This window comes from Ursus americanus, chromosome 16 (assembly GCF_024610735.1).
Source record: "Ursus americanus isolate L20-20 chromosome 16, mUrsAme1.1.p, whole genome shotgun sequence".
NCBI classification, from domain to species: Eukaryota; Metazoa; Chordata; class Mammalia; order Carnivora; family Ursidae; genus Ursus; species Ursus americanus.
The window spans coordinates 39,501,290-39,516,029 of record NC_142142.1 but is presented as its reverse complement, the minus strand read 5'-3'; the positions used below and the strand labels follow the sequence as shown (position 1 = coordinate 39,516,029).

Below are 14,740 nucleotides of genomic sequence, written 5' to 3'. Positions count from 1 at the left end.
TTTCACCAATGACAATCTGGAACTGCAAGTGGCCATCGTGGGGGGAGCTTCTGACATAAACAAGACTGTTCACTTGAGATGCATCAACACTGTGCAACACTTGAGTGGGGATTTTAAGAGGCACTGCTGTGGATATTTCCAATGTGTGGCCTTGATGTCACTGACACAACCTTGTAAGACATGGATATGGACCAAACACTGAAGTACAATTAAATACCTCTGAATGAGCATCAGTTTGTTCTGGTTATTGTTTATTTTTAGGATGGCTTCAGGCTTTCTCATGCGAAAGAGCTATGCTATAATGGTGGGGGGAAAATTACTAGATTTTATATTTCTGACTAGGAAAATCCCAACTTATTTCTCCAGTAACAGGACCACACACTCACTGATACTATTGTTAAGAACTTCATAAACATTCTATCTTACTGAGACTTTCCACTGTCCTTATCACCCACAAACTTCAAGAAAAATAAAGAGAACAAGTAGCCATAAAAAAAAAAAAAAAGAAATCTTGCCATTTGCAACAACATGGAAGGACTTTAAGGACATTATGCTAGGTGAAATCAGAGAAAGACAAATACTGAATGATCTCACTTATATCTGGAATATAAACAAACCAAGCTAAAAGGTAACAGAAAACAAGAGAACAGAGGGGTGGGTGCCAGAAGCGGGACGGGGTGTGTGTGTGTGTGTGTGTGTGTGTGAGGGGGGGGATGGGAGAAGCAAGTAAAGGTGGTCAAAAGGTACAAGCTTCCAGTATAAAATAATTAAATCATGGGGATGTAATATATAGCATGGTGACTATAGTTAATATTGTGCTGCATATCTGAAAGTTGCTAAGTGAGTATATCTGAAAAGTTCTCATCACAAGACAAAAATTCTGTTGTGTGGTAACAGATGTTAACTTACTGCTGTCATCACTTTGTAATACATGCAAATACTGAATCATTATATAATGCTGTATGTCAATTATACCTGAATAATAATAATAATAAAACATCACTGGTCTAAATGAAGAGAGACTTAAGAGACCAAAAAAAAAAAAAAAAAAAAAGGGGGGGGGACAAAAAATACAAATGGAATGTTAAAAAAATAGAAAGTACCACATTTATTATGACTTTTTTATATTCATAAAAACAAAACAGGAGAACAAATGGAATTCCCTTTTTTTTTTTTTAAAGATTTAATTTATTTATTTGACAGAAGGGGAGAGAGAGCACACAAGCAGGGAGAGAGGGAGCAGCAGGCAGACAGAGAGGGAGAAGCAGGCTCCCTGCTAAGCAAGGAGCCCAACAGGGGACTCCATCCCAGGACTCTGGGATCATGACCTGAGCGGAAGGCAGACGCTTAACTGACTGAATGGAATCCCACCAAATGGAATTCTAAAACTATAGTCATAAAAGCACTTAAAAACCCTCAAACTTTCACAGCCCCAAGTACTGCCAAGAAACCTTGATGGCAATAAGATAAATGCTCTTTAGGACTCACAAATTAACTCCTAATGAGTTAATAATAGGCTGCCGTTTACAAGTGGGAATTTTAGTTTAAATCTTACGTTCTAACCTTTTACTAGCTGATATGACTGAATACATGATATTTGCAGCTTTATCATAAACAGATATGAGCTACATTATGAAAACATTCACCAAAGAAGCTTCTGAATTATTTAAAATCTGGAGTTTTGGTCTTCCGTTAAAGATGCCACCAGAGAAAACGTGTCATTGACTATCATTAGAAAGGAACTGATCAGGTATTATTAACAACTGATTTAGCAGTAAAATTTCAAGGTACTGTTCACTAGATTCATATTTCCCAACTTAGAAGACATACAGCACATCTTTTTGAGGGCATCTTCAGAAGATACTGACTTAAAAAGTAGCTCCTTCCCAAGATGACAAAATCCTATTTATTTTCTGATTCTTCAGTAGTCTTTTTTATCCCTTTACTACTATCTACTATCACTACTAATCTTGTCTAATACAACTAATGTGATCTCTCATCTATATCCCAATGTTTTCAACTCCCTAAGATCTCCTTTTGTCACTTAAGGAAAAACAAAACTCTTGTAGGTTTTCTCCAGACCATAATGACTACTTTGAATTTAACAGATCACTGAATCTATTATCCTCTATCTGATCTAGCTGACAAAAATTTAATAACTATTCCTTTATAAACATGTCAGAAGGTAGCTTCCCTTTTAATGGCCCCTTGTATCATATTATATTTCAGCTCTGAGCCTTGAGAAAAAATGTTCCTTGATCTGACATCATGAAAATGCTTCTGCTGAAGTCATTACAATCCTATCATCAAGGCCTATTCAATCAGAAAGACATTAATACTGGGGCATCCTGATTATGACAGTCAGAGCTTGTTCTCTTCAGAGACACTTCAGCCTGGTTCACAGAAATGTTTTAACTGATAAACAGTTTCCTCAAGGAATCTGTCTGTTTTAAGGGATATAAAACCAACTCACTCCTGTCGTAATGAATGATACTTCTATTCCCCAAACCCCCACCACTAGGATACTACTTTTTATGGGATCACAGGGTTTACAGGTGCCTGCTGCACACTAACTTACCCTGTGTATTTGTGGTAACTGGTAGGGATTTTCAGACATTAAAAACTACTACCCCAAATTGTACAACTACTATGTTCCTGGTGGTATTTTGCTGGATGGCACGGACATAATTCATAGATAGGTATTACTACCCTTACTTTACAGTTATGGGAACTCAGTGAGGTTAAATGACTTCCTCAATGTCACACATCTATTATGTGGCAGAAACCAATAGCGGATTCTAGATCTCACTCCAACCCCTGAACTTTTAATCATTAGTTATACTACTTCTCCATATGGTCAATGTTGTAATTCCACCATTATTCTAGCTGCCCACCTCCACAAATTATCTATTCACTACTGCTACAGAAAAAACTGTCAAATTATCCCTTAATATAACTGACCCCCTGTAACAATTGCTTTACTTTTGATGGTAGATTTTAAAGTTTAGAAAAAATTGAATTCCTTTAACACAGTAAACTGTGGATTATCTAGAACTATTTACTTTGTCTTTGGTGTCTAAAGATAATTGAATACTTCAAGACAAATAATAAAGCCATATCATGAAGTCCTTCTCACTTATATTTTTTCTTAAAACTATACCAGATATTAATGACCATCTTTTTGAGTACCAAGATCCAACCAAAACTTAGCAGATTTTTTTTCTCTTTTAAATTTGCTGTATTTATTGCTTCTATTTGCTCTAAACTGGGGATGTCAGATTTTACAATCCCCTGCTGGGCTACCTGGCTTTAATAAAAGGAACTTAAAAGAACAGGTCAAATCCTATCTGAATTAACTTCATGGATAATCAAATTACTATTTCAGAATTTTGTAATACTGGGCACCTGGGTCACTCAATCGGTTAAGCGTCTGCCTTCAGCTCAGGTCATGATCTCAGGGTCCTGGGATGGAGCCCCACATCAGGCTCCCCGCTTGGGGGGGGGGGCATCTCCTCTCCCTCTGCCCCTCCTCCCTGCTTGTGCTCTCTCTCTCAAACAAATAAAATCTTAAAATTTTTTTTGTAATAATGAATGTGTTAAATATTATATTCTCAGTCCCTATGAAAGACAAACCACCTTTTAGATATCTTCTTTAATAAATTAATAGTAAAATTAAGTACTCTTATGAAGTATTCTTATGGAATACAGAAAAAAGGTACCACACATATTTTTCCTTTCTCCTGCCCACACTTTTTGACTGCCTACTACACTCCAGGAATTTAACTTTACTGTAAAGCTTTGTTTTATTGTATACATCTGGAGTTAAGATAGGTTAATTGAGAATGATTAGTACATTTACTATGAAGGCAAGGAAAACAACTCTTTTGGATTATTTGATTATATGATACTCAGATCTTACCTATTCACATGTCAGCTTTATAATAGAATCTGCGTCTTTGATAGTATATATTAGAAATAAAGCATACTTATATAACAGATAGGTTATTCTATTTAAGTTCCTAACTTCTCTATTTAATTATGTTAGTAAGGTAGAAAGGCAAAAAGCTCAACTGATTAGATATACCGGAGAGAGGTAAAATCAGACTATTTCACATGCCTAGTTAGCAAGATATTGAGTCAGATTGATATTTGGTTCCTAAGTTCTTAGATAAAATGATTAAAATAGTAATATTCATTAAACAGTTCATTATTCAGAAGGTGTTCTGAGGATTAAAGACTAGTATTTAACAAAAACTTGGTCGTATGAACAAACAGCTAACATTAAATATATTATTGAATGCGTGGTCACTGGAATTCTTCAAAAGTATCATGTCCATCGACGGATGAAAGAAAGGTTAAAGATGTAGTGTGTACACACACACACACACACACGAATACTGCTCAGCCATAAAAAAGAATGAAATCCTGTCATTTACAATAATATGGATGGATCTAGAAGGTATAAATAATGCTAAGTTAAATAAGTCAGAGAAAGACAAATACCTTATGATTTCACTCATATGTGGAATTTCAGAAACAAAGAAAAAAAAAACAAAACCAAAAAACAGACTCAAATATAGAGAACATTGATGGTTGTTACCACAGGGGAGGTGACTGAAATAGGTGAGGGGGATTTAGAGCACACTTATCATGATGAGCACTGAGTAATATACAGAATTGTTGCATCGTTATATTGTACACCTGTAACTAATGTAACACTTTATATTAATTATACTGGAATTAAAATTAAAAAAAAGAAAAAAAACATCTTGACCCAAATTCAGGAATATGATTTTTAGTTGGTGCTGTGGGTACAACTGTGTCTCCCAAAAAGTTATGTTCAAGTCCTAACCCCTGATATGTAGGAATGTGATCCTATTTGGAAATAGGGTCTTTGCAGATGTAATCAAGTTAGATGAGGTCATCCTGAGCAGGGCTGGCCCTGATCCAAGGACTAGTGTCCTTATAAGGTTAAGGGAGACTTGGAGCCAGAAACACATGAAGGCCACATGAAGATGGAGGTAGCAATCAGAGGGATGCAACTATAAGTTGAGGAACAGCAAGGGGTATTTAGTAACTGCCAGAAGCTAGGAAGAGGCAAGAAAGAATCCTTTTCTACAACCTTCTAAGGGAGCATGGCCCCAACAACACCTTGATTTCAGAATCTGGCCTTCTGAACTATGACAGAATAAACTATTGTTTTGTATCATCCAGTCTGCAGTACACTTTGTAATGACACTGAGAAACTCATACAGTGGGTCAAAATTCAAGAAATCAACAAAATTAATACAATATTCCTGGTTCTCCAATCTTTTGGAGAAATCCTCCTCATTATTCTTTATGGCTTTTCTTCTCTCCCTGAATATAGATATTTCTCAAGGATCAGTCCTTTGGTTTTAAATTATATATATTTTTTCCTGTTGAGATTCAATCTGTCACTGCTAAAAGAAAACCCCTAAACTGGTAATCTTCAGTCTTGATTTCACCAATCTTGCTTTTTCAACTGCTTTGTAGCGTGACATTACTTGGTCATCACCCAAGCATAATTCACACAGAACTGACTTTGTTGACTTACTCTTAAAACTAGGTTCCCACCTTCTTCCACTGACTTTCATATTGCAGTAACAGAATTTAATAGACTCCTATCCATTCTATAATTACCATTATTTTTTGTATCATTAAGAAAAAGTAACTGTAAAAGATTAATTGTAATACATATCTCTTTTTAGATAATATGAAAAATTATGACTTAGAATCAGTGAATATAATAAAATGCTATCACTATTTTTCTAGTCATTTTTCTAGTCAGCCCTCCCATTCCCACCATCCATATTCAATATCATCAGGTAGTAATGATTCTTCCTTTACGAAGTCTCTTATCTCTTTATAGTTTTACTCTAAGCATCTTCATTCATACAAAAACAACTCTACTGTAACTAGTTTCTGAGACTGTCTCTGCCCCGCCAAACGCCCCTGCATACTAATACCAAATTAATTTTCGTAAATATCTGTAAGTGTCTTATTTTTATTCCCTTTAAGGTAGACTCCTTATTACCAAGAGGAAAACACTGAAGCTTATGTGGCCTAGCTGTGGCCGACAAGGCTAGTTGCACATAGTATCCATTCTCCTCCAATTTTGTTTGAGGCAGTTACATACCCAACTAATAGACATATCTCCTCAGATTCCCTCACAGCTCGGAAAGACCACATGATACAATCTGGCAGCTTTTTAAAGGATTTCTGGGAACATTTGTGCTTTCTTGATATAAGCACTGCCCCCTTCTAGAATATGAGACTAAAGATGAAGCAAGCATCTTTTAACTATGAAGCAATAAGCATATCAATGAAACTGACAAACTAAGGATGGTGGATTATAAATATCCAAGGGACCTAGGCCACACTGATTATACTGTAAAACCACCATACCAGTCCTGGACTTCATACTTCTGAACATTTTATGTGATAAAAATAAAACCCCGTTTCATCTAAGCCACTTTGATGGGATCTGTTATATATAGTTAAATGCAATCCTAACTGAAACTAGGGTTTAAGATTCTTCATGATATGCTCTCAACTGCTCATTTTCTCTTATCTCTCATTATTTCCAATACTTGCAGGCTTCCATGGTTTGTTCACATCATTTTATTTTATTTTTTTTATATTATAATGATTTTTTAAATTATATTATGTCAGTCACCATACAGTACATCCCTGGTTTTTGATGTAAAGTTCCATGATTCATTAGTTGCGTATAACACCCAGTGCACCATGCAATACGTGCCCTCCTTACTACCCATCACCAGCCTATCCCATTCCCCCACCCCCCTCCCCTCTGAAGCCCTCAGTTTGTTCACATCATTTTAAACTGAATTTGCCACTTCCCAAACATGTAATGGTTTTCCACATCTCTGGGCTTTTATTCATTTTTAAGAAAAGTCATTCCCTCTCCTGGGCAAACTCATACTTAGTGACTAAAATCCAGCTCAAATATGTAGTGTTAACTTGCTCTTTCCTTTGTGACCCTCAACACTTTGTTCATATCTCTAGCCTAGTACTAATCACTGATTTACACCTCTGTTTCCTCAATTAGACTATTAAACCCTCCGATGCAGGGACTATGTCTTTTTCATCATATATCCCCAATGTTTCGCATAGGGTAAGTTTTCGATAAATATTCTGACAAAGAATAAAACACTAACTGGATTTTTACAAACTTGTATATTCTGCATTGAAAATAATTCACAATTCATATATAACATAATCTGCCTTTGACCTGTCAGAAATTGTTAAGCTGTTTTTTTTCTTTCTCAATGCATAACTTGTAAAAAAAAGAAAAAAGTACTAGGAGTATCTAAAAAATCCAGTTACCATGTTTTATTCTTTTTCATAATTCCTATAGGATCCAGCACAAAACTTTTATCTAAAACGTACTTAAAAATGCTCAAATTGGAAAAAAAAATGCTCAAGTTGACTTTACAGTATCATGAAAAACACAGAAGACATTATACCTATAGAGGAAGACTGTGGACTAATCAGAAGGTCTTCTTGGACTTGTTCACTTCCTGGCACTGTCTGCTGATCACTCAGTGAACTCTGAGATGCACTGACAGGCTGAGACACTTCCTCATGGACCTCCTCATCACTTAACCTTTCTACTTTGACCCGGACATCTTCTTCAGTACCCATAGGCAAGGTAGTTTTTGTGCTCTCACAAGTCACATAATCAGTCATTCTTCTCCCTGTCTCAGATGGGCCAGGTAATTCTAAAGTCCGGGTATTTTCTGCCTGCTTAACCTTATCAGGCTGAATCCTTCGATCAATTCCAAAAGGAAAAGTCCAGGGAAAAGCTAAAGAAGAATCAACTGGTTGATTTCTATTTTCTGAGTAGGAAGCTGAAGAATTCAATACCTGGGGAGAACTCGTTTGCGTGCTACACTTAACAGGACTTTCAGGAGACATAACAATGTAGCTTTTGCGCTTTCTCCGGGACTCTCGGCAGACAGGAATGGTTCTTTCTACCACACTGCACTCTGAAGACACAGGCGAAATACTTCCATCTCGAGAAGTAAAATTGCAGTTAGAGTTATTTTCTTGTCCAGCATCTAGACCCTTTTCTGGTTGGCTGTTGGGTGTATTCCATAAAATGCTTGATTTCATGAACTCTGAGCAGGTGCTGGCAACACTAAACATTTGCATATAGCTGGCTGCAGCTAGCACATCAATGATATTTTCTGTGTTAATTGACAGAGTGGCTGTGTAAGCATATTCTAAAAGGGGTATAAAGCCAGTCACTGTAACATGATGCAAATCCAACACATTCTTGTTCTCATCCTCTGCTTGGCCTACAAGTTTGGTGCGAAAGAAATCACTGCAAGCTGCTAGTACCACCTTATGTGCCCGGAAGATTTTGTCCTGGACACGAATAGTGATATCACAAAAATGTCCATCATTTCGCAGCATATTTAGCTTTCCAAGCATTTCCTGGCTGTGGGAAGAGGAGCTATGAGTAAATGTTTTCACACCCATCTTTTCCTTCCTCTTCTACAGATGCTCTTCAAGGATGCAAATGAATCAGAAATGTCCTAAAAAATACATAAAATAAGCATTAATTGATAGTGTAGTGGTTGAAATAGAAGGTGATTTACATTATTTTCATGTGGCCACTGCGCTAAATAGAAAAAGCTGAAGGATGGTAGTGAGAAAGTTCAAGGTAGGGAATATATTAAAATATATTAAATATATTATATATATTTATATATATATTTATAATATATTAATAATATATATTAAATAAAAATATATTAAAATATATTCTCCTTACCACTCCCCCAAACTCTCTAATTAGTGGAGTCTCTGAGCTACTGTACTTCTATACAAATAATAGTTTGTATAGAAGACAATTATATAGATTTACAACTATAGAGCGCTCTCTATGCGCCAAACACTGTTCTAAATGCTTCACATTTGATAATTTAGTTGATTCTCCTATCTGTCAATAAGGACATTATTATTCCCGTTTAACAGAAAAGGGTTAACTATTTTGCTAAAGTCAGAGAGTTATGAAGTGGCAGACCCAAGGTTCAAATCCAGACTGGCTGGCTCCACAGCTGCCCTCTTAACCTTAACGCTATATACTGCCTCTTTTAGGATATGAAGTGATTAAATATAGGGGGTTAAGACTTCAAGTTTTAGAATGTGATAGGCCTGGATTTTTTCCCTTGACAATTCCTCCACGGTTGTTATCTGTAACAACCTGTTACCTGTAAATGAAACAATATATATGGTAATGCTTAGCACAGTACTTGGAGCTTTGCTCAACAAATCAAAGCAGTTATTTTTATTGTTTATGTTCCTAATACAATGAAACAAACTTTCTGGAAATAAATTTATTAAAAAGTGGTTACTAATCAATCAACTGATTGGATTTTCCCTTAAAAAAGAAGTTAGTTTGCCTTTATCAGATTTCACATTTACTAAAAATACAAAAAACTGGTATTCTCAAATAGTTTTAATTTAGCACATCTAATAATGCTTCAGTTTTTATAGTACTTTCCCCCTAACCTCTTTTTACACCCTTTATGTGAAGTCAGGGAGGCCTCTTCATAAGGATAAGAAAGCTAATGCTCAGAAAAATTACGTGACTAACAAATGACAACCAAAGCTACAATCTGGGTCTTTTGACTCTTAGATCACAGTATTTTCCAGTTTAAAAAAAATACAACTATGTACATTAATTATTTTAACTGTTACAAATAACTTTTTTTTATTGTTAGTACTGAAATAAGTATAAAACAAAGCCACTTTGGAAATTATTTCTAGATATAAAAGATTTCAAATACTTCAAAAATATAGCCATCAATTTTAAAAGATGCTAAAGATGTTGAATCTTTAATGTACCTGGAAAAATTCTGGTTCTGAGTATTAAATGAATACACAATTACTGACATATAGTGGACACTCAATAGTAGATATTACTACATATTTGGTGAAAAATGTGATGATAGAGTATTTGTATCCACATCACACACAAGGAGCAAGAGAACATGAGGTCTTAACCTGAGAATCATGGATTCCCTAAGGGAGCCATGATCCTTCTGAAACTGTATATAGAATAATGTCTGCATGTATGTACGACAGCTTTCATCATATTCAAGGGAATCATTGGTAGGAGTATGGGTATTTATTATCTCTCTTTTTTTGCATATTAAGCAAATTTTTTTTCTTTAAAAACCCCCAGCATACTGCCACAAACTGGGGTTTGCAGGTCCTCTTGGTTCAAACTCTAAGTCATACAGAGTAGGTCTACCTTTTCTTTTCCCTTAAAAAAGCCTTCAAAAACTGAAGATGGCACTCACATGCCACTCTTTCCCACAGTTTCTCTTCTTTAAAAACTAAATATCCCTAATCCCTTTAAGTGCTCCTTAAAATCTGATTAACATGCTTGTTCTCAACCATCTCCACTCTTCAATGTTCCTTTAATACTGGTCCCCAGAACTGCATGCAAATATGGCAGGTATAGCAGGATTGTAACTGAGCATAACTTTACTATTTTTACCTCCCTTGTTTTGGGCACAAATATTAGTTTCAGGTATTCTAACAGCCAAATTATAACTGATTTTGCTCAATAGCGGATTCATCAAATGTGAGGCAGTTTATTATATGAAGGGAGAAACGTTAAGTACAAATAAAACATCATCCTCGACCTCACTGAGCTTACAGTCCTTATGAAAAAGACATGATCCTAACCGAGACTACAAAAGGTGTGCAGCAGTGCTATGTGAAAACAACGAATGAAATAATTCTGAATGCAGAAGGGAGAGAGGCATCACATAGGATAGGGCCTAATGAAAGTAGAATTCTGCCAGTTGATAAAGCAGAAAGGAGTTCCAGGCTATCATGGAATCACACATGATCTCAGTGAGTGTTCACTATTCTGATGTGCCTCTCTGTGCAATGTATGTACTGGCAAATTGTTAATGGGCACTGTACAACATTCTAAATGTGAGCATGCATCTGAAACTAACATAACATTGTATGCTAACCGTACTGGAATTAAAACAAAAAATTAAAAAAAAAAAGGAGGGGCGCCTGGGTAGCGCAGTTGTTAAACGTCTGCCTTTGGCTCTGGGCGTGATCCTGGCGTTCCGGATCGAGTCCCACATCGGGTTCCTCCGCTGGGAGCCTACTTCTTCCTCTCCCACTCCCCTGCTGTGTTCCCTCTCTCGCTGGCTGTCTGTCACATAAATAAATAAATTCTTTAAAAAAAAAAAAAAAAAAAAGGAAAGGGGCGCCTGGGTGGCTCAGTTGGTTAAGCATCTGCCTTCGGCTCAGGTCATGATCCTGGGGGCCTGGGACCGAGACCTGTGTCGAGCTCCCCGCTTAGCGGGGAATCTGCTTCTCCCTCTCCCTCTGCCCCCTCCCCCCGCCGCCCTCCTACCCCACTCATGCTTGCTCTTCTCTAGTGCTCTCTCAAAATAAATAAAACCTTAGAAAAATAGTAAAAAAAAAAAAAAAAATGTGAGCATGCAGAGGGTGGTGTCAGTTTAAACATCAATCCATTACATAAACATCCCTTTGAATGTACTATGCAGATAAATGTGTATGTAAAGGGGAAAAAAGAAAAAAAAACCTAAAGATTGCTAGCTGAATAAATACAAGGTCACTGAATATTCTAATATGGGAAGACAAAATGATCAACCTGGGATAATACAACAGAAAGGATAAAAGGCATAAAGTCCCGTGCTAAGACAGCCAGGTAAGGCCACTGAAATCATTATCTTGATTGTTATCAGAGATGAGTTCAAATATAAATCTACTTCATATACCCTTCCCAAAGACAAGTAATCACAATACACTAGGCAGCTGAAATTGGTCTAAGCAAACCACTGTTTAACACATTTGCTGATCTCTCTCATAGGAAAAAGATGAAAAGGAAGAAAATGGAAGGACTATATATAAATTTTTTGAGGCACCACAAGAAACTGGCTTCTTTAAAAGCCTGGCCCTCAAGAGTGCTTGGTTTGATTGGGATGATGTGGTTCACGGAGGAAACCACATGCCTTGAGAGCAAGTGACATAGTCTTAATCCAGGGACCATCTGCATGAACAAAGGTGTGAAGGCAAGTAATTAAAGAGCATTTGGAAAACATGTGCAACAGGGTCTTAAAATGAAACCATTTCAATCTTGGTTTGGGTGGAGGACTCAAACAGATACTGCTGGCCAAAAGTGAGATGTAAGGCCACCCATGCAACAAGGTAGTGGAAAACTATTTTTCTTCTCTTTCTTTGAAGATTTTATTTATTTATTTGACAGCACAAGCAGCGAAAGAGGGAGAAGCAAGCCCCCCACTGAGCAGGGAGCCTAACGTGGGGCTCGATCCCAGGACCCTGGGATCATGATCTGAGCTGAAGCCAGACGCTTAACCCACTGAGCCACCCAGGTGCCCCGGAAAACTATTTTTCAACCTTGAGTTATACCCACCTTCCATGTTCAAAGAGTTAAATATTATAAAAGGATTTTTGCAGATAGCGATCAGTGTGTTTTGAGTTCCAAACCCCATCCCACTTCCTCCTACTCTTCTGCAAGGGAAAGGGTTGAGACATGTTTGCTCTTCATCTTAGGTCTATGGAAAATCTATGTCACGCTTGGAAAAAATCGAAAGGGTACAAGTCTGATTTAAACTCTGGCCAAGACTAGGAAGTATGCTTACCATTTCCCAACAGCATATAAAAGCAACACAGTGGAGTGGTTGAAATGGGACTCTGGAGCCAGAGTGCTGGGTTTGCATCCTGGTACTGCCCTTTACGTTTATTAAGCTGTGTGACCTTAGGCAAGTCACTAAACTGTGCCTTACTTTCCTTTTTTTTTTAAATTTTAAATTTTTATTTTTTAAAATTTTTTGTGCCTTACTTTCCTGAACAGTAAAAGAGGGATAACAGAACCTACCTCAGACACTTGTGAGGATTAACTGGCCTAATAATATATGTAAAGTGTAGTACTTAGCACAAAATAAATGCTATAAAAACATTAGTTGCTGTTGTTGCTTTTACTGTTATTAAAGACCTTTTCTTACTCAACCCCCGCCTCTCTCAATCCTGGAGGGTCCAGAAGCCATAGTTAGCAAATGAAGAGGAATAAAAGGCCAAAGGGTGAAAAAACAGGAAAAAAAAAAAAAAAAAGGAAGCCAAACAAACCTCACTTTTCACTATACGTCTGTAGTATGACTGAGGTAGAAAAGGAGGGAATCCTTTGACTCTAGTTTATTAGTTCTTGAAAATAACGCTTTCATCTCCTGAAAGTAACCAGAAAAATTAAGACTTGACCTTCAAGGAGCTGGAGGATGAACTAACACCACAGCATACCTTTAAACAGACAATGGAAGACAAAAATAAAATGGATTATGAGTAGCTTCCACAAATTCTGCTCATTGAATGTAATGGTTATACATCTAAGTTACAAAGCCCGATATCGCTGAAGGTGTATGGGATGAGAGGAAGATGAAGATTAGACTCAGAAAGGTATTGTATACCATGTATTATATGCATTTCCTAATACATGTCTGTTGAAACTTAGTCTCATGATATACTCTATGATAAAAAATTACATGGACCAATGTATTCTGGAGATACTGCAGTATTATACATTGTGGCAAAACTTAGGATGAAATTACACTATTTGAAAAAGTCATATAATATGGATATAGTTTAGAAGCCAGAGTATAACCTGAAATTTTTATCAATTACATAATTCTATTAAAGAAACATCTCTTTTCCTCACCTGTGTAGATGAATTATGTATGTGTGTAGTTAATATATTTAATTTGGAGCTCATTCGAAATTCTTGAATAAAGATAAATATTACTTAATTCCAATTACTAACATAGAATTCACGCAGTATTTAAAAGTAATAAAATGTATTTGTGTAATAGTTTGCAATTTGAACTAGTAATCCAGAAATAGTTTCCTTCCCACCCACCCCTCCCTTTTATTCCAAATCACTGATGAAATAGCATACATGCTTATGAAAACAGTAATTGCCAAATCCCATGTTGCTGTTTTGCAGTTAGGTTGAAAAATTTTTGGCAAATAAGGTATATAGCCTAATTATTTAAAAAATGGTTTAAGTTAGACAAATCTTAGGTTTTGAAAGCTGACTCTTCCAATTACAAGTGAGGCTTTAAATCTCAGTCAAGTTACTTCACCTCTATATGCTTGTTTGCTCATATGTAGAACAGGAATAATGGAAATCACACTTTCAAGATAGTTAGGAAGATTAAATTAGCACAGTGCCAGGCATTAAGTAAGCATTCAATAAATGTTAGCTACTGTTACCCTTGAAAAAGTGAGAGTAAATGTGAAATCAAATTTCATGTCTACTCTATTTCTTATATGACAGAGTATATATATATTTTGAATACTGAATAATAAATATTTTGATACAGAGATTAGCTGATAAAAATTATCAGAGGATTTGAGATTAAAATGGAATAGAGCTCTTAGCATATGAAGTAAGATGGCTGCCTCACATGATTAAATATAAAATGATGAAGACTTCTAATCTTGAAAGGCAATTTGAGAAGAAAAGAAAACTTGATATTTAAAAAGAATTTGCATGTTTAAATATTCAGCCACATTTAAAACTGGACACTAACTTTCCCAATGATAATAACAAGGTTTTAATTATGGGAAAAATTAACTGAGATAATTTCATTTCCACCCTATATCCTAATTTAAACCAAAC

The 14,740-nt window shown here is 36.1% G+C and overlaps 1 protein-coding gene across 4 annotated transcripts in view; it reads right to left on the bottom strand.

Annotated features, from left to right (window-relative positions):
- The window catches only part of ZBTB44 (zinc finger and BTB domain containing 44), a 67,117-nt gene that overhangs the window by 20,799 nt on the left and 31,578 nt on the right, over positions 1–14,740 (bottom strand). For 3 of the 4 annotated variants that reach the window (XM_045783752.2, XM_045783754.2, XM_045783755.2), the window contains exon 2: positions 7,509–8,582. The exons of the other annotated variant lie outside the window; for it this stretch is intronic. In XM_045783752.2, coding sequence (XP_045639708.1) covers positions 7,509–8,526 — 1,018 coding nt within the window. In that variant the 5' untranslated portion in view covers positions 8,527–8,582. The remainder of the gene's footprint in view (positions 1–7,508; positions 8,583–14,740) is intronic. 4 annotated transcript variants of the gene reach the window in all.